Source organism: Choristoneura fumiferana, chromosome 10, assembly GCF_025370935.1.
Source record: "Choristoneura fumiferana chromosome 10, NRCan_CFum_1, whole genome shotgun sequence".
Taxonomy (NCBI): domain Eukaryota; kingdom Metazoa; phylum Arthropoda; class Insecta; order Lepidoptera; family Tortricidae; genus Choristoneura; species Choristoneura fumiferana.
Genome location: NC_133481.1, coordinates 13,464,640 through 13,483,586, shown reverse-complemented (window position 1 = coordinate 13,483,586; position 18,947 = coordinate 13,464,640). Strand labels below are relative to the sequence as shown.

Here is an 18,947-nt window from a genome sequence, read left to right as displayed (position 1 = left end):
TCCTTTGAAGCCCGCCCGGAAACATAAGCTTGTTATTTACCGCAGACATTCGCCGCTATGTACCAGGGCAACATAACATAAAAGAAACCGCAGCAATTTGGGCAGCTGCCTCAATTTCGGGAAAACGCACTTCGCACGGATACAGGAAGCCAGCTGTGCAACAGAGCGCGTTTAATGCACCAAATTGCATTTTTACGGCACCGCCAATTTCGGTGTATGTTACCACTGGGTAGTGGTGACCGCCGGCGAAATTTGGTATATTGTCACTAACTTTTAGACATTGAAAAAAACCTAGTCTCTCAAATCTATAAATATGGTAAAATGAAACTTAAAGCACACCGAATCAAGTTTACTTTGATTATCCGATTTCGAAATCGAGCTTTTCTAAAAGTATCTCATGATTATTTGATCACAAACAAAAGGTATTTTTATTTTTTTGTTTTAGCTATGAAGCAAGTGAGACATTTGTATTTACGTAATCTAATAACTAGGAAAATAAATCGACTTTACGACGGTAGGTAATATATTAAAACGACGGTAGGTAATAAGTGTGCTATGATAACTCGCTTAACTATTACTTAGGCCGCAAACTAAACGCCTGCGGGAGCGGCGCGGCGAGCGATTTTTCTATTCATTGTACTGTGCGTGCTGCCAGGTAGCTGGCCAGCGAAGGCTGTCCACGCATTTCTACGAAACTTTAATCTGGTATAATTTTTGAGACTGTCAAAATTGTCATATTGTCATTCCAGCCCGGCTTAGATAATTTTGATACTTCTGCTATAAGAAGTAAATAAATTATTTTTTGTTTAATTCAAGATTATGTTAGAATTCAAATGTTATAAGACATTCAATGCCAATCTGGTCAAAATGGTCCAAAAATTTATGCGTCTGGGCTGTACGTAAATGGGCACTGACAAAGGTCATAAAATTTACCAAGGGACTCCTAAAGTGCATCATCAACTTTCACACATTACTACATGAATTTTGATGCAGCTTGAAGTCCCGAAGTAGGTATAATTTAATATCTGGAAAATTTAAATAATTTCTAAGTGTCATCATCGTTTAATCAGTGTACAGTATTTTTTTTTATTTGCCGCGGTTTCTCGGTGGACAGCTTTCGCTGGCCAGTCTAACCACCGTGCGGCAAGCGTCCAGCGGGTCAATGTTCAGAGAACACGCTACGCTACCCACACCGCTGCCCGCCCCGCTGCCGGCTTGGCTTCAGCAGGGCTACTACGAAACTCGAAGTTCGTATCGTACCGTCCCTCTCACTCTCGTATTAAATAATATAAGCGTCAGCAGGGCGGGGTACGATATGAACTTCGATTTTTGAGTTTCGTAGTAGCCCAGAAGTTCGTCAGTACAGGCATACATTTATGGGTTGCCTTGTCCCCCCCGAAATGTAATTGCAACTGGGATAAAAGTTATAAAACCTTGCATGTTGTGTAGGTACCTACGTAAACTACACAGTACAGACTGATGAATTTATCTGAAGCAATTAAGCGGCTGTAAACATAATTGCTTCCTTTATTTTATATTTATGAGTATGATTGCATACATTACAAGAAAAGCATATCAGTGAAAGAAAAAACAAAAGACGTCGTGGTAGTAATTTTTAATTGTGTAATTTATTTTATCGGCACTAAATATATTTTTATTGAGGATATTAATATATTAATAAAACCCTTTTTTTATTTTGTATTTATTGATCGCGTGTAGGTATTTTTCCTGGCCCTAACTCCAAAAATTGCAAAATTCGAACTTCGTATCTTGCCGTCCCGCTGACGCTTATATTATTTAATACGAGAGTGAGAGGGACGGTACGATAAGAACTTCGATTTTCGAATTTCGTAGTAGCCCCCCTGTTCGTCTTGACCGACATACGCACGCACGCATAGATTGACAACAAAGTGATTCTAATCTAATAAGGTTCCGTTTTTCTTTTAGAGGTACAGAACCCTAAAACCTCTTCAAATCATTTACGCCAAGACATGATGATATTTTACTACCAGTTTTTTTTACAGTAAGAACAAATGAACAGACCTGATGAGAAATAAACTGATGAAGCGCAAAAATAAACTATTTAAAAAACGAAAAAAGAATGGAGGGAAGTAAAAATTTAAAATTTTAGGAGGTGTAGGTACTCACCTAGCGATAACTGCCATACATTTAAGAAAAATTCTTATAAACCATTTTAAATATTATTTTTTAAGTAAAACTAAGCCACAATGTACAAAATAATAAAACCGAAATATTTCCGTTAATTTCAAATAACTAGTTCCAAACCCTTCCCGAACTCAACAACACTTCAAAATTCAAAAATGGAAACAAACAAAAAAACTTTCAAAATCACTAACCGCAAAGGCGACGCTGGAATGGCTTTATTTTCTTCATCACTACGATTCGACGGTCCTGCCTTTGGTTCCATGTCCAACCAACTTCAAAAGTAGACTAAGAAATGCAGCCAGTCTTAAACGTACACGCGCGTTTTTCGCGTACTACCCTCAATCAGTTTTATAATTAGCGCACGGCATGGTTTAATTCTTACTTAAAAAAGATAAGTTTCTGCTAAAACGCAGATTATCTTTAGCAAAAAAAAAGCGAAATGTATCGAAACAGCACAATAATAGTACAAATTACGTTTGAAAATACTACCATGACGATTTAAGGAGGATTGCTTGCTAAAAAAGTATAGATTCAGATTTGTTGCCGTAAAAAGCTGGTAACATTGAGATAAAAATGACTCTTCAATGACTGTCGATTTGCGAATAAGTATAGGTACTTGTACTTTAATAATAATATAATATATATCTAATACCTTTAAACGAGCAATTATTGTGTTGATACGAGTTTAAATATATAATCAGAATCTCGGAAACGGCTCAAACGATTTCGATGAAATTTGGTATGTAGGGGTTTTCGGGGATGACAAATCGACCTAGCTCGGTCTTATCTCTGGGAAGACGTTTATTATCGAGTTTTAGCCCGAGCAAAGCTCGGTCGCCCAGGTACTTAGATATTTACAAAGGTATCGTAAATGGTAGCCTAATTATTCAAATATTCCGATCACAACACAATGCAGCAAATTGTGAAGGCCAAATATTCCAAGCGTCGCGTAAACTTATTTCGAAAAGTAGAATAGGTAACAAACACGAAGTAAACAAATGTTTTACAATGTAAACACCTCTGTAAAGGTTTTTCCTCAGGATTTTTGATACAAAATGTAGTCTAATCAGGCGATTTGACGAGGTAAACCTTGAACTTCGTCCAATGTAGGTAGGTTCCTATCGAAACATTTGACAACCACAATAAAAAAAAACTGAAAAACATTTACAGTTGTATTCATTTAAACTAACCTGACCATCTGCAGTGTAGGTGTAAATAGGCATATCTATAGAGATAAATTACAACCGCGAAATTCGGTGACCTGTTATAGTAAACAATGGTAACCCTGTCGGCCCCCTCAGCCGGTTGCGATTCGCGACCCGTTTAGCGGTGCGATCAGCACAACAAGGACTAAATAGTTTGCTCTGTCCTTTTTCCAGTAGTCAGATGTGAGAGAGACGCGACAACAGAAATTACATGAAACAGCAATTCAAGCTATTCTACGAGTATTGTTTACGAAATAATAAAAAGTCCAAAATAGGATGACCATTTTCATCGTGTGTTATCAGCTTTTACGTGTGTTTTTAACTCTATCTAGCGAAACAATTTATGTAGGTAACAATGTAAGATTGACACCTACGTTTTTATAACACGGTGATAACGTTATCAGGTAAAGTAAAACAGGATGAGAACGAGTAAGAAAAAATGGTATATAAACACGGATTTTTAGATATAGAAACTACTGTGCGTGTATAGTACCTACTAGTTTGATAATGGGTACTAGTTAAGATGTGTATGAAATATCTGTATCGAATTTCTGTACGTACGCTTAAAATCATAGAAGTGAATTTTGACCCGCCTCCAGAACAGTATCTGGGAGAAGGACACGTAAAGTTTGGTAGGTACCTACGTGTACATACGGCATAGGTTCGTTCGATGCCATTTTTTTCCGTTGCGTTGAAAATGTGTTACGCATACTTAGTTAAGTCCCAGCTTGAGATCATAGTGGGAAGAACCTAACCTAGGCAGGTAAGGTTGAGGTGAATAGGTGTTTTTCACAGTTTTTTTTAACAAGATGAAGGAGTGGTGGCACCTAAGGCCTAAGAAGACGGAAAAATGTAGAAAAGTTCGTATTTTTTTTTTTTTTTTTACTTTTGTGGGGTCTTTATGGCGAAGGACACGAGACTAGCCTCGGATACCGTCCTTTAAATGCGGCCCTACATATAGGTAGGTTAGGTACCTACTAAAAATAAAAATAAAATTGCAATAGGTAGGTAGGTATGTTACCTGGATGTCAAGCAAGAGGCGTAATGACAGTAATATATCAGCCGTGAAAAGGAAGCTGTATATAGATACCTACAGATTAGGTAGTTGCACAATACCTCCCTGCATATCTGTAATCAACGTGGCTGACTAGGTACAATATGACAACATTATTGTAACAAGTCTTGACTTGTAGTTTAGAAACAGCTGTGGTATGATTAACGGACGTTAAGAAAGGAAGCGGCAAGCATCTGCATGTATTTTTATTTTTACACCTGTCCCGTGGTCTGTCTGTCGGTCTGTCTGTCTGTAGTCAAATCTTGCAAGTTAAAGTTGATCAACTTCCAGTAGTCATCATCATCATTTTCATCATTCCAGCCTATATACGTCCCACTGCTGGGCACAGGCCTCTCAGAACAAGAGGGCTTGGGCTATAGTTCCCACGCGGGCCCAGTGCGGATTGGGAACTTCACACGCACCATTGAATTGCTTCGCAGGTTTGTGCAGGTTTCCTCACGATGTTTTCCTTCACCGCAAAGCTCGTGGTAAAATTCAAATGTAATTCCGCACATGACTTTGGAGAAACTCAGAGGTGCGAGCCGGGGTTTGAACCCACAACCCTCTGTTTGAGAGGCAATAGGTCAAACCACTAGGCCACCACGGCTTTTACCAGTTTTCCAGTAGTCAGATTGACTTGAAATTTGGTTGGACTAGGTACTTATGTAAATCGCGTGACAATACAATAATCTAGTAGTGACATCCTGGTAGTCCAGCCAGGATCGTCTCCGCAGGACGGAACTTCAACGGTTACCAGCATCGACTTGAAAATTGATACGCAAATGTAGTTTGGGTGACAGACAATGCAAGTACAGTCAGCAAAAAAAGCTTTATTAAAAATGAAATTTTTATGGTTAGGTTAAATTCAATGTTGGTAGGTATGTCCACACTGATAATTTTGACGAGTGGTCCGATTTGAATGTTATCAAAATTCAGTATTCAGAAAAAATATGAGGAAGGTGTATCCCTATAGGTATTTACAACCTAGTTGGGAATCGAAAGAAATCCCCTGACAAAGTCACTGACAGCTGCAAAATAGGTATCATAATTTTTCTTAAGCCAGGGGCCTGTTTTCGTTTCTAACTGAGGGTCTTTTTTCATTGTAAGCTTTTCTCGGAAAATCCGGAGAAAGAAGTACCTATTCTAGCCAGTATATTATTAAGGAACACCTGTACATAAGTATTTTAAATTACACACAAAAAAGAAGCGACGAGAAAAATCTATGAGAAAGACAATAATAAATCGGTCTGTCACATTTAGAAGTTATAAACTCGAAAGTATATACCTATCTTTATTTTTCTGTCATCGTGTCAGTCTTAGCCTTTAAGTGTGCGTTTGATGAGCAGAGCAGTCCTCACCTAAGAACGAAAGTGTAGGTACAAGTTAATGTTACCATCTAATGATTCTAATGCTGTGCAAAAGGCAATGGCTTAAAACACGATGACAGTCAAAATTCGAAAATGGTCGAATACTTTTCACTACTATACTATAGGTACTTACCTATTTTTTTCGGCTGAAGTCATAGTTATAAAAACAATCTTATCTCGGCCTTTATGCGTGCCACTGCAGGGCACAGGCCTCCTCTCAGAATAAGAGTACTTGTGCCGTAATTCGCACTTCACATACACACACATCATTGCTATGAATAATAATTATTATTATTCGTAGCATCATTGACTCACTTAGGGTGTGTCCAGGTTTCGTTACGATGTTTTTCTTCAGCATAAAATATGGTAAATTTAAAATTTTATTTCGCAAGTAAATCCGAAAAAACAAAGTGCGAGCCCAGGCTCAAACCCACGACCCGCAGATTGAGGCCACAGGTCAAACCACTAGGCTACCACGGATTAAAGGCATAAAGTAAAGCCATGGCAAAAACGGCCTATCATTTAATGTCAATAATCGGAGGATTGTGATATTTGTGATAGGTAGGATAGATAATGTTTACTTTACGTTTAGAACCTTAATTTAATCAAAAGGTGAAATGTTAAATCAAAACAGTTAACTAATTGCCAGCAAATAGGCATGTTTAAAAACTGGATAAATCGCAAGTTTATTAGAATTATACCAAAGGTCGAATAACAAAATTATCTGACAAAAAAAACTAAGAAGTGCGCGAAATTAAAATTCAATTCAAATACCTACAGAACTGAACAGCCAAAATCAACTCACCTGACTCTGTCAGAGATGATCTCGACCTTGGAGTTCCTCTTGGCTGGAGTGAGCGCCAACTGCGGCTGGTGGGTGGGGCTCGCTGACGGCTCAGAGGGCGCCGAGGGTGGCGAGCAGGAGCCCGAGCTGGACAGACTGAAGGTCCGGGGCCTCCCGTCAGGCACCCGCCCTGGCCGCGCTCGCCGGCGCCTCTTCTTCTCTTCCTCAACCCTCACCGACCCCGGCGGAGCCCAATCCAAGTCCTTCTTCAAGTGCCCCCGCCCGCAACGGCACCCGCAAGCTTTAAAAGCCAAATCATAACCCTTCTTTGTCCATAAATTTTGAAGCCTCTGCCTCTCTGACCACGAACGCGCCCGTCCGCAAGACTTCAAATACGCGAGCACCCCGACTTCCCATTGCTCGAAGCACGCTCGGTGCATGTACCGGCCGGCGCTGCAAGCGTCATTGTTGCAAAGCACGCGGACCGCGTCTTCCGCGCGGACGGGGTCCCGCGGGCGCAAGCATTCGCCGGGCACGCAGCAGCCTCGGCTGTCGGCCTCGTCGCGTTCGCCGGCGGCGCCCTGCCGCCGCGGTGCCATTGCCGAACGAAATCGAACGTGCGGGAGCGTCACACGAGACACATGCTTGTCGGAGCGCGCGCGGCCGACTAATAACGCGAGAACGAAAGCGAAATTTCAAGAGCGCAGCGTCGCCGCGGCCGCGCCGCCGCGGCTGCAGCGGGGCTGACCTTGCGGGGGGGAGGGCGGGGCGTCGCCGGGTGGGGAGAAAGTGCAGCGCATTCACTTTCGCGGGACGGTGCTGGCATTGGCGGCGGCCGCTGCTGCGTCCGCCAACGGGGGATGCTGCCGGGGTGCTTGCTACTTGCTTGCACGCACACATTGTTCTACAAAATCTATGACGACGCGGCACGGGTGTTGTGCCACCTTGACCGCTGCATTGGGGATGTTTAAATTGAGATCTTGTTCCCGTTAATGATTTTTATAGTACGAAAACGAGTTAATTTCGATAAAATGTCAGTTACACTTAATTAGTCTCGCGAGACCAATCATTTATCTAAGGTACCTATACGCAATTAAATTATTTACAAATTTTGTAACAGAGCGGAAGAAAATTTATCGCGCCAAACAGTCTTTTTTTTTAATGGCGTCGCGCTCTAAACTTTGACACATTCAGTTAGCATAGCACTGGCCAGCAGCATTATGCTAGTATGGAGGTTTGGAGGTAAAAAATAAAAATTACGCATTACAATCTCCTGCTTTACCAGTTCGTAAATACGAAGGAGCACCATTCGATTTTTAAATTTAATTACATCCCTAAAGATGTAGTAGTGCATTGTGTCTTAAGGGCGGTAAATAAGGAATTACGAAGGAGAGTCTATAGTAGCCTGCATGTTACGACACTGTTTACGAGCAAGTGTGATGAAAATCTAATTTACAACACGGATTTCAAGTTAAATGCAACCTACTTTCAGAGCTTATGTGATGAAAAATGTATTTACCTAGTAGGTACCTATTTATCCATTTTCACAGTTAAGTAGATAATCGACGTCTGATTGCAATTGATAGTTGACCGAGTTGTTTACAGTTTTTGTGACTATAGGTACTTAACTACTTACCTAACTATTAAATTACAAAGCACATAATATAACCCACTAATATTATTATTGGTTGTACCTACCTTGTTTTGCCTAACAAATTTTAGCCTATTTTCGGTTTGCCTAATTTTAGATAAACCAATTTTCCTTTTGTACTTATTTCGTATACTCCTTGACTGATATAATTATTTTTCGTCTAATATCATACATCTAACTAACAGAAGTTCGGTTCTGGCGCTTCGCTGGCCGCTACCGCGGCACGCTCGCTCGGCTCGCGCGATGTTGTGGTCGCAGTTCTAACCTAACCTAACCTACTTACTGGTCGTACATAGTTCTAATCTTAGTAAAAACGTTATTTAACTAAGTAATGATCAGTTAAAATAAGAATCGACAAAGTGAGTTTTAAATAAGTAGGTAAAATAATATTCGACGAAACAAGTTATGAAAATGATCATTTAGGAAAAATTAAAGTTCAACACTATATGAAATTATACAAATTGACTTTAGACAAACAATTCGTTATAATAAAAGTTGTTAGACAAACTGAAATTAGGCAAAATAAATTAGACAAGTCAAGGGAATGACTTTTGAAACTTATAGATTTCGTTAACCAGAATAAACTATTTAGTCACAATCCAAGTATAGGGAAAGCGTAAGGATTATTACCTATAATTAGTATGGATTGTTGTATATTGTTTAGACGTTGCTAGCGGGGTATTTGGTAATCGCTTAGCGATAAATAATAATATAAATGCGAAAGTTTGTACGTCCGTTTGCTGTTTGTTGCCTCTTCACGTCTAAACCGCTGAATCGATTTAGATAAAATTAGGTATAGGTATATCTTGAGTCCCAGGGAAGGACATAGGATAGTTTTTATCCAGGAAAATTGCATTGTTCCCGCGGGATAGCGATAAACGAATTCTACGCGTTCGGAGTCGCGGGCAACAGCTACTTTATTATAATTTCGCTAGGTACACAGATAAATCTTTATGACAAAAGAATTGAGCCTTTTTAACCGACTTCGAAAAAGGAGGTTCTCAATTTGATTGCATGTTTTTTTTGGTTCCGTGTGGTTGAGTGTTGTTTGTAAAAATAAACACCTACAAAAAAACAACCTGAAAAAAGGAACCTGAGATATGTGTGCATAGGAGAAATTCGTCTCTGTACTCCTGTCCAGTGGTGGTGTAGGGGTATGGCACGCAACACGGAATGCTGAGGACCTGGGTTCGATTCCCAGCGCTGGTCTCTTTTTCTGGTTTTTCTGTGCATCCATGTCTCAGTTTGTATTTTCGATTTGGTTTGAAATAAAAAAAATACAAAAAGACTCCAAATCCAACCAACCATAACCTACAAAATAGTTGAAGAACACGCCTAGGAAATTATGATTTTACCTATTTGTAAAGTACATTTCAATTTAAATAAAAAAACAATGGCTTAACTCCTTGAACATGAATGGTAACTATAAATACAAGTAGGTACGTATTACTGCGTTGTTCTTTTGTAATCATTATGCTAACCCCTGCCCTGAGTTCGTTAAAAAAGGGCATAAGTACAATTACAGTCAACAACATTTGAGCCGTTTTATTATTGGAAAAAGAGTAATCAAATACCCTTTATAATCGCGTGAATCGGGTTTAGACGATTCCCTGCGCGCGCGCACGTGTTCATGGGAATTCCCATGAGGGAATTTCTATTCTTAAGGGTCAAGTACAGTCAGCATTGAAGGCATTTTGAAGCGAACGGATGTTTATCCATATATTATTTATATTTATACTAATATTATCATAAATGCGAAAGTATGTGTGTTTGTATGTTTGTCCGTCTTTCACGTCGAAATGGAGCGACGGATCGACGTGATTTTTGGCACAGAGATTGTTTATGGGTCAGAGAGTGACATTAGACTACTTTTATCTCGGTAAAATGCACAATTATCGAGGGAATAGCACGCGATAACCGAATTCCACGCGGGCGAAGCTAGACTAGAACAAGCTAGAAGCTAGACTAGAACATGGAGATGGATTGCACTGGTAATCGAGGTCAAAGTCAAGGTCAAATTATTTTTATTCAATTTAGGCTATAACAAGCACTTATGAATGTCAAAAAAATCTACCACCGACGGTATTTAGGTATTTCCGACGAGTATCCACGGGACGGGACGAGACGGGAATCCACGGTTCTTAGTCAAGGTGGTTAAGGTTGAAACATGACGGTAATTTATTTTAATATTTTTAATAAGTATGCAGTGAGCTTGTCCATTGGCATGCTTATATTATTAGCAATTGCTCCCAGTTTGTATGGAAAAAATAAATATTTTTGAACGAATCATACTTTAGGCAGGTAGCAATATAAATGAGGGACAGACCAGGACACAGGACAGGATTAGTAATTTTATTTAAGTAGGTATAACAATTTTGTCATCTACTCATACTGTCAATTTTAAGAGTAGGTTAATAGATATTATTTCTGAGAATTAAAAATATAAACTGCATGCTGGAATGTTTATATGTCTAAGTTTTTTCAACACAGGATGTTCGTAAGTAGTCTGCCAATGTAATTTGTGTTTATTAATACTTAAATTTTAATTAATAGTTCAGTTTCCACCTGTCTGTGTTGATAAAAGATAATTATGTTTTGTTATCACTTTTATCGCCATGACTCACGGGCTGCAGTTAAAAATTATCAAAGAAGATATTTAATGAATAGAGAGGTAAGTACCTAAACGACATATTTTTCTGCAATAACCCTCCTTCGGGCGTTCGGTTAAAAAAGATAAACAAACAGAATACCTGATCAAAATTGTTTTGTTAGTTTTCAGTTCTTTCCTTTGATGGATCGTTAACATTTTCCACTAATAATTCGCAAAATTTAAAAATAATAAATGTCTCAAGAGCATACTGTCGTGAAAATAAAACTACAAGGCGGTGCAGGGATACAATACAGTACGCATCCTGATTGATGAAAAACCCGGAAATCGATTTCCGGCTCCACTCGTACCATTTTTTTTTGTATTTTCAATGTGTTCCAGTTAGGTACCTATATTTTAAGTAAGATAAATAAATTAATAAGTACTTTAGGTAGAGGTAACCTTACCTGCCTGAAAACCTACCTACCTAATTACCTAAACTACTTGAGTTAAAGTGCAAGGCATAGTTACCTAAATAGAAAAATTAGTATAGGTTAATATAACTAACAACACGATGAGTAGAAATGCTTGTATTTCCTTCAAGAATCTACGGTGACGCTTTTTCGTCTCTCCTGCTACGAATGAGCCACGTTTTTGTGTGTTCATAGATTTTACTAAATAATTTTATTCAGCTACTAGTGAATCGTTCTTAATCTTTTTTTAATTACAATCTCTGCCATACCTAACCCATTTTCGGTCAATTAAAAAAGAACAGCGCTTCTTTTCATTACACTGAACCGGAGAATAAACAAATATATATTTCTGCTAAAGAGCCACATAAGCGCCTCGTGCGTGCTTTTAGCACGCGTGAAATCCTTATTTAATTCTGTTGTAACTAAGTAAATATTGAATGCAATTTGTCAAGGTACTTACTTACATAGTCTAACCTAACTAAAGCTCATCTTCGAATGTCATATTCCAAGCGCTATCACTACTACTAGGTACTACTAATACTACTAATATTACTACTAGGTACAAATACTAATAGTAGTAGTACTAGTTGTAGGTACTTTTACTAACTTGTGTGCAGCTTACCTGTCTGAAATAACACTCGCGTAAACGCTATTTCTTTCCCCGACAGTACCCTATATAATTGCATCAGAACAAAGCCAAACCGGTCTAAGGAGGCCGGAGGGAAGAGGGACGTGTGACCCAGTTCCAGCGGACCTCAGCCAGGTGACTGCAGTTAGGGGAGCCGAACACGTGCAAACAACACCAGCCAAATTACAATCCAACCACCCTAAAGCTTCACACGTTCCTCCGAAAAGAATGAGGAGCCCCACTGTATTTAAAAGCAGCTAAGGTGGATTATTAAAGGAGATAACGTCTGGTGATGGCAAAGATACGTTGGCGAAGGAACTGCGTTTCAGTCAAACGAATATCAAAGAATTAATATCCTTTGTTAGTTGAAGTCCGCACATCTGTGTGACCCACTTGGATAGCCATTGAAGTGTTGGATATAACGATGCGTTAAAATCGTACATAATGAATTCGATCAGGTATTTCGTGAAGAAAACTGTACCCTTGGCGTAAGTTTTCGGTTACAAAATACGTCTCGGTCGCGTTCGCGTTAAAATCTCAATTTGTATGGAAACACGAACAGCGCCTCTAGCGGAACGTTTGCGATGTTCGTGTTTCCATACAAATTGAGATTTTAACGCGAACGCGATCGAGACATATTTTGTAACCGAAAACTTACACTAAGGGTACTGAACGCGGTAAATACTGAGACAGTGCGTTTGACACAACTGACCAATCTGACCATGTTTTCTAAATGGTAATTTCATGTTCACTCCTACCCAGCTCCACAAATTGAAAAGATTTTGGTTTAATAAAGAAATAAATAAAATACCATGCGACGATTGACACCAACAGCTCCAATATAGTCACCTGCATTAATATCTGCCACAGCAGAGCGTGCAAAAATATCTGACTTGTCCTACCGGCCCTAGAAATAGAGTCGTACAGTCGAGTTCATAAACTTGTGAGCAAAAATTTGATCAAAAATATCTGAACACGACTCTATTGTTGACGGCGTAGAAGCGTGATCAAATTTTTGCTCACAAGTTTATGAACTCGACTGTACGTATCAGATATTTATGCACACTTTGCCGTGTCGGATATTGGTAAGTACTGGTGACTGTATCAAACTAAGCAAAACTTATACCCATTATGGGTACTAGGCTACGAATAAACATATAGGTATTTATATACCTACATAGGTACTATAGATAAATACATAATCAAACATCCAAGCCTCGAGAGCAAACATTCGTATCCTTTATACTACTATCAACCCCGACCGGGGATCTAGTCGGAGACTTTAAGCTTCGTAGGCCAATTCTACCACTAGGATCTAGATTCCAGGCTATCCGGCGATAATTGCTTTATGTACCCAAAATCATAAATTTATTTCTACTCTTTTATCTTTCAGTGACAAAATACATTTAGAAAGAGTGCTAAGTTTTCTGCATAATTTATTGTCTTTAGAGAAATTACGACTGCTTGTGGACTTTTTCACATGCATCATGACGGGAATGTAATTTTACAAACAGACAAAATAAAATGTGACTTGAACAAGTCTGAGATTCTCTGTTAACCGACATGAGTTAAACACTTCTACAACTGTCTAACTTAATATCAATCCTTTGTTCTCTTTTATCCTGGGACGTCCTTAGTTGAACGATTTTACAGGTATCTAAAAGCTTCGCGAATAATTTTTAATGCAAAATCAATACAAAATCAATTGTCTTTTGACGTAAGGTACCGAGCATTAGCTCTCTCGCTCGTGTTGAGCGACTTGGCACAAAATGATTAGGTATATCAAAACTATCATCAACCCAAATCCAGCGCACCGCTTAAGGTCACCGAACAAAACGCCTCTTGAAATCTGGAAGCTTTAAATCTTCTCCCAAAGCTTAGCCAAAGTTTAGTGAAAGCTTCTTACTATCGCCGCTTCCTTTTAGACCCCTCTGCCTCTGCCGATGCGTAGCGAAGCGCAAAGGATTGTTTCCAACACCCGAGTGTTGTCAGGCAACTGTCTTGTTTTGATGTAAGGTCTGTTTGCTGGAACTTCAAATAAATAGATAGAATGAAAGTGCTATTGAGAAATGATTAACTGAGTTAGTAAGGAAAAATTACGAGTAAATTTTAGCGGCAAGGCAAGAAAATCAGAATGTCGTACAAACTTGTAAGCTCCATAAAAAATCGTCTAGTAGATAAGTGCTTAAATATGTATGTATAATCTTTCCTCTAGGACTCCAATTGTTAGGGTCATAAGATCACTTTGTAGTCTATCTGTCTGTCAAAATCCCTTTTCCCAGGAACGTGTGGTATTAGGTTAAAATTTATATTAAATACTTCAGGCTACCTACAATCTCTTATGTCTACATCTACTGTACAAAAATAAAGTTTCTTTCTTTATCTGATCAAAAAGGTAGGTACAACTTTTTGTAAGTATATTTCCACACAAAAACCCTTCCCGGCGTTCCCCGTTGATATAAAATTATGACAGTTAAAAGAGGTAATAAAGCCTTACATTTAGAATAAAAGAAAAAGTGCGAAAATTATTGATTCGCAAAAAGTAGGCGCCTAAACCTGTTTGTCAGAGAAATAGAAGAGCTTACTTTTTCATGCTTTCAAATTTGTATATACTTATTCTCTCAGTCCGGGAAAATGACAGGCACTATGTTAGTTTTTAAGACATCCAGCAACTTAGGTAAATACATATATTTAATCAGTGCCTTATAATAATGTACCGCCTCCTATCACTCGGGCTGCCATAATATAAGTAATATGCAAAAATAGGTGTGTTGACAAAAGACGGTTTCAGTTATTTTCCAAAGCCGTTTAATCTTCGTCGGATAAGGTGATGCGTACATACGAGTACATATACCAGTAGATATAATATATCTAGTAACTTTGTAGTCATATGTACTAAGGGCTTGTGCAACTTTACAGAGCCCCTATTTCCTTTAGCAACCGAACGGATGCAATGTGTCGTACAAAAAAAACCATTTTGGTCAAGAACACGACATCGCTCTTGCTTTAAAAGAATGGGGTTCTGCATACGTTATGCAATTGAACAGGTAGCTACGTCTCCTTTGTTCTATGGAACTGTGAAATCATTGATGGGATCACTTCCGCAATCTTGCGATTCATTGGGTTTATTTACAAGCAAATTTGGAAATAGCCGAATACCCTTCGGCAGATTGATAGCATTACCTTTATTGAAGCTCAACGCTTTCGTTGAAATAATACGTGTTACAAAATAAAGATGAACCGCTTATACTCAAACAAGTATTCATTAATTACGCTCAGTACTCTCTCTTCTCTTCTTATGCAATTATCAAATCTGCTCACAAATCCTAATAAAAATCAGTTGAGAAATGCAATTCGTAGAGGAGAATATATAAGCAGCTGGGCATCGGTACTTAAGCATTATTGCTCAAGCTGAAACGGAGACGGTTCGCCCACGCTTCGTGCTCGTTCAATCAATTGTGTGTTTTACTAGCAAACTGTTGATGATGAAGAATCTACAATTCTGTCCATGGAGAAGATTACATCACCTATTTGGTAGATACTTACTACTTACAGATCTTCAGTTATTTCCATTTCGCTCCAACACCTTTATATTTAGGTAGTAGGTACCCTAAAAGTTGTTATTTGACCCACATCTAAGGCATAATTGTTGTTATAAATTACTTAATTATAACTTTTATAGGTCAGTGCATACAAGCAGGTGCATCGAAGCACGCACCTGCTAACGGAGGGTTGTTCAAGGACTGCAGAAATGCCTCGTTTTTTTATGCGCGAGCGCTTGTTTTGTTTCATAACACGAGTATTTTGCGCAGTTTGAAATGAGGAAGGTGAATTGTAAAAATATTTCTCGTATATAAATCAATAACGGTTGTACGTTGTTTCGCAGACAACATTTTAATACAATTTCGTTTAACAGATTTTTTTTCTCATATTTTATTATTGTTTCATAACATTGTGCCTATTTGAGGGTAACCTCTGTTCGCAAGTTAGATTGCAAACTTTGCTTTTTTTGCAACAAAATCAACTTTGTGGTGCTCGATCTTTATGTAAGACAGGGAATAAACCTATCTCTTTTACATAGAGTAACAAACAACAAGTCAAAGTCAAATTCAAAATAGCTTTATTCAATTTAAGCTATAACAAGCACTTATGAATCTCAATAAAATCTACCACGTTCGGAATAAACTCAGTTGAGAAGAATCCCGCAAGAAACTCAACGAGGTAGTGTACATATATATATTTTAAGCAGATTTACAATGTTGTTTACGTAATAATTTACATCACAAGTATTATATTCTGTTCCAAAAGGTCAAATGGATTGAAGATTATTTTGTTAATATTGATGTGGCATGGTATCCCATGCAAAATCATTTGATCGATGCCCGCGCGAGCGCATTGTTCGAGACGAAAACACGCCGCCGGTGCCTACAGGCATCCCGTGGAACCGGTGGACCTTGATCTCACAAAGGGACCCTCGCCAATCTGCCGGCGGGCTAACCTTGGGTTATTTTTAACCCACGCTGCCTGCATTCGAACCAGCCAAACAGCTCTTCCGAGTATTACATAATGCGAAATTATAGTTCGCCTTTTTGCTCCCCGTTGCCGTGAAAAGCGTGTGGCCCTGTCATTTTGGTTTTATGGCCTTTGTTTTGGCTCGCACATATTTTATTTCTTTTCTCTGAATCGTAAAAGGAAGAGGCAATGAAGGGTTAGCGTTTTTGTATAGTTGGAGTACGTTATTTATGATGCGGAATAATGACGGCTCTTTGCGCGCTACGCAGGGCTTAGGGCACAGCTGCGGGAACGTTCCAAACTTCCATGTTTTTCTCATGTTCGGTCACTTATTCGTCACATATTGGTCGCACACCTATGACAAATTCTGCAGGGTAAGCTCCGTTTGCAACTGAACGGTGCTATATCTTTGTCTGGTACGAGCTTGCGAGCTAACTCGACGCTATTATCACGCTAGCTTGCCTGCAGCCCCTCTTTATTATGTTGTTTGTTCACTGAAAGAAATTGGTAACCTCAATAAAAATATACTTAAAAAATACCTCGAGACCGGTATAATTGGTTTCGTTCCATTCGACGCCTCATCTTGTTCTTATTATAAGTTAATTTTGCGATAAACAGTCTGTATCAGTTAATTGTTTCTTACATTTTGTAATTTTAAATGAAGTTGGCGAAAAGGTCACGCTTTTGTTCGCTGTTTGATTTAAATAAATTAACATTGAAATGGCTCTGATGTTATATCAGAGTTAATATTTTATATATGTCTATGTTATTTTCGTGTGAGTATATGAGTTTAAATTGTTTATTATGTAACCTTGCGCGTATTTTAAAAATCCTACTTTATTCTGGGAGAAAGAATGGGATACGAACGATTTTTTGCACTAAACCCGATGGCTTTATACTAGAATTTTTCTATGATTTCTCCTGACAATGAACACTAAGACGAAATCCGAGTTTTGCGCTTAGCAACACATTTTACGATTCATTTTTATTTATATAGATAGCAGTTATGCTAAATAAAACTTCTGTTCATGAATGACAAATAATCACACTGTATTGTATGCCGTGATATTTTGGTTCCGTTAAGCTTCAATGTTAATCAATAATTTCTAGTTGGTACTGACCTTACATTCCAGGCACAGTAAAGTCTCAAACAAGTTATAGATACAGCTGATCTAATTCAGATACTGCTCCTGAAATTCTTTGACTCTTTTTACTAGAAAACTCTCAAATTTTTATGCATGTTTAATTGTATTTGGGAGGAAACACGCTATCTGTAGAAGAGTGCCGTCTATGAATCTACAACAAAAGAAATCCGAGGGCCACTAAACCTTTTCAGTACAATGGAATTTTAAAACCATTCCAAATTACCAATTAAATCTGCCTTATTCAACCAAACGAGTTATGCTTTGAATCCCGACTATGTTTCAATATCGTGTTTGAATCGATAAATCCACAAATGTTTTTCTACTGAGCACGTTTCTCGGAACGGTGGGCTTCTAAAGTTTCATCGCCCTCAGCTCTTGCGTAACTCAGGACTGGGACTAAACACAATGTATCAGACTGTTGACCTGACCTTAATCAGTTTCGGGGAAATCGTAAGGAAACTCTATTTTGTTATCTTTTGCGTTGTTCGTTAATTAGCGGGTTTGGATGAATAACGCAAAAGAGGTGATCTAAAGCATGCAAGTTGTTTTCTGAATGTAAACAGGCTTGGTTTGGTTTGATTAGAAGGTCAAAACCGTTTGTTGATGCTTTTGAAAGCAGCGTCATTGAAAACCGTTTATCCTGTTCTGTTCTGGGTAGGTTTCTACCATAATCTACGCTAACTGTCTCCATTAAAGCAAAGCCGTATTAAGCCAGCGCGGGGCCTGTAGCAAATTTTATCATGGGGCCCTTGATTTGCTTCAAGTTTATACTATAAGTAATTATTGTCGAAAATACAAACTGAGACATGGATGCACAGAAAACCAGAAAAAGAGACCAGCGCTGGGAATCGAACCCAGGTCCTCAGCATTCCGTGCTGCGTGCCATACCCCTACACTACCACAGGTTGCTACGTTCAGACCATATTTTTCGGTAGTTTAGTGAGCATATTGACGTATTTTTACGTTTAAAATCATTGATGCTGATAAGCAATAATTTTCAATAATCAAATTTTCTAGAAGGCTTCTAGAACTATCAAAACTGAGATTTTTCATAAAAAACTGTATTGCAACTGTAACTCAATTATTAATGCAAGTAACGTCAAAATACGAGAATCATTTAGAGATGGTGAAAGATATAACCATGCTCTCGTTTAAAATCAAGGAAATCTCTCAGAAACAAGTTTTTAAAAAAAGAACCGTTAAGGGTGATATTCATCTTATCTACTTAGGTTCTTATATTTGCGGTCCTTTACAACTCGTACTGTTATGAAAATAAACAAAATAAAATCATTGTGTTGACTTAATTACGCCGATCATATTAACACAGTAGTTAACTATCAGTGGCGCAAGTTTCTTTGTTGGCTTTTATTAAATA

At 38.5% G+C, this 18,947-nt stretch overlaps 1 protein-coding gene across 2 annotated transcripts in view; it reads right to left on the bottom strand.

Moving 5' to 3' along the window:
• Nucleotides 1–7,263, bottom strand: part of heca (hdc homolog, cell cycle regulator) — a 64,061-nt gene extending 56,798 nt beyond the window's left edge. The window contains exon 1 of one of the 2 annotated variants that reach the window (XM_074093590.1): nt 6,598–7,263. In XM_074093590.1, the coding sequence (XP_073949691.1) occupies nt 6,598–7,175 (578 nt within the window). In that variant the 5' untranslated portion in view covers nt 7,176–7,263. Of the gene's footprint in view, nt 1–2,357; nt 2,466–6,597 lie in introns of those variants that run through there. The other variant, XM_074093591.1, reaches the window with a different exon arrangement.
• Between the last annotated feature and the right edge of the window lie 11,684 nt (nt 7,264–18,947).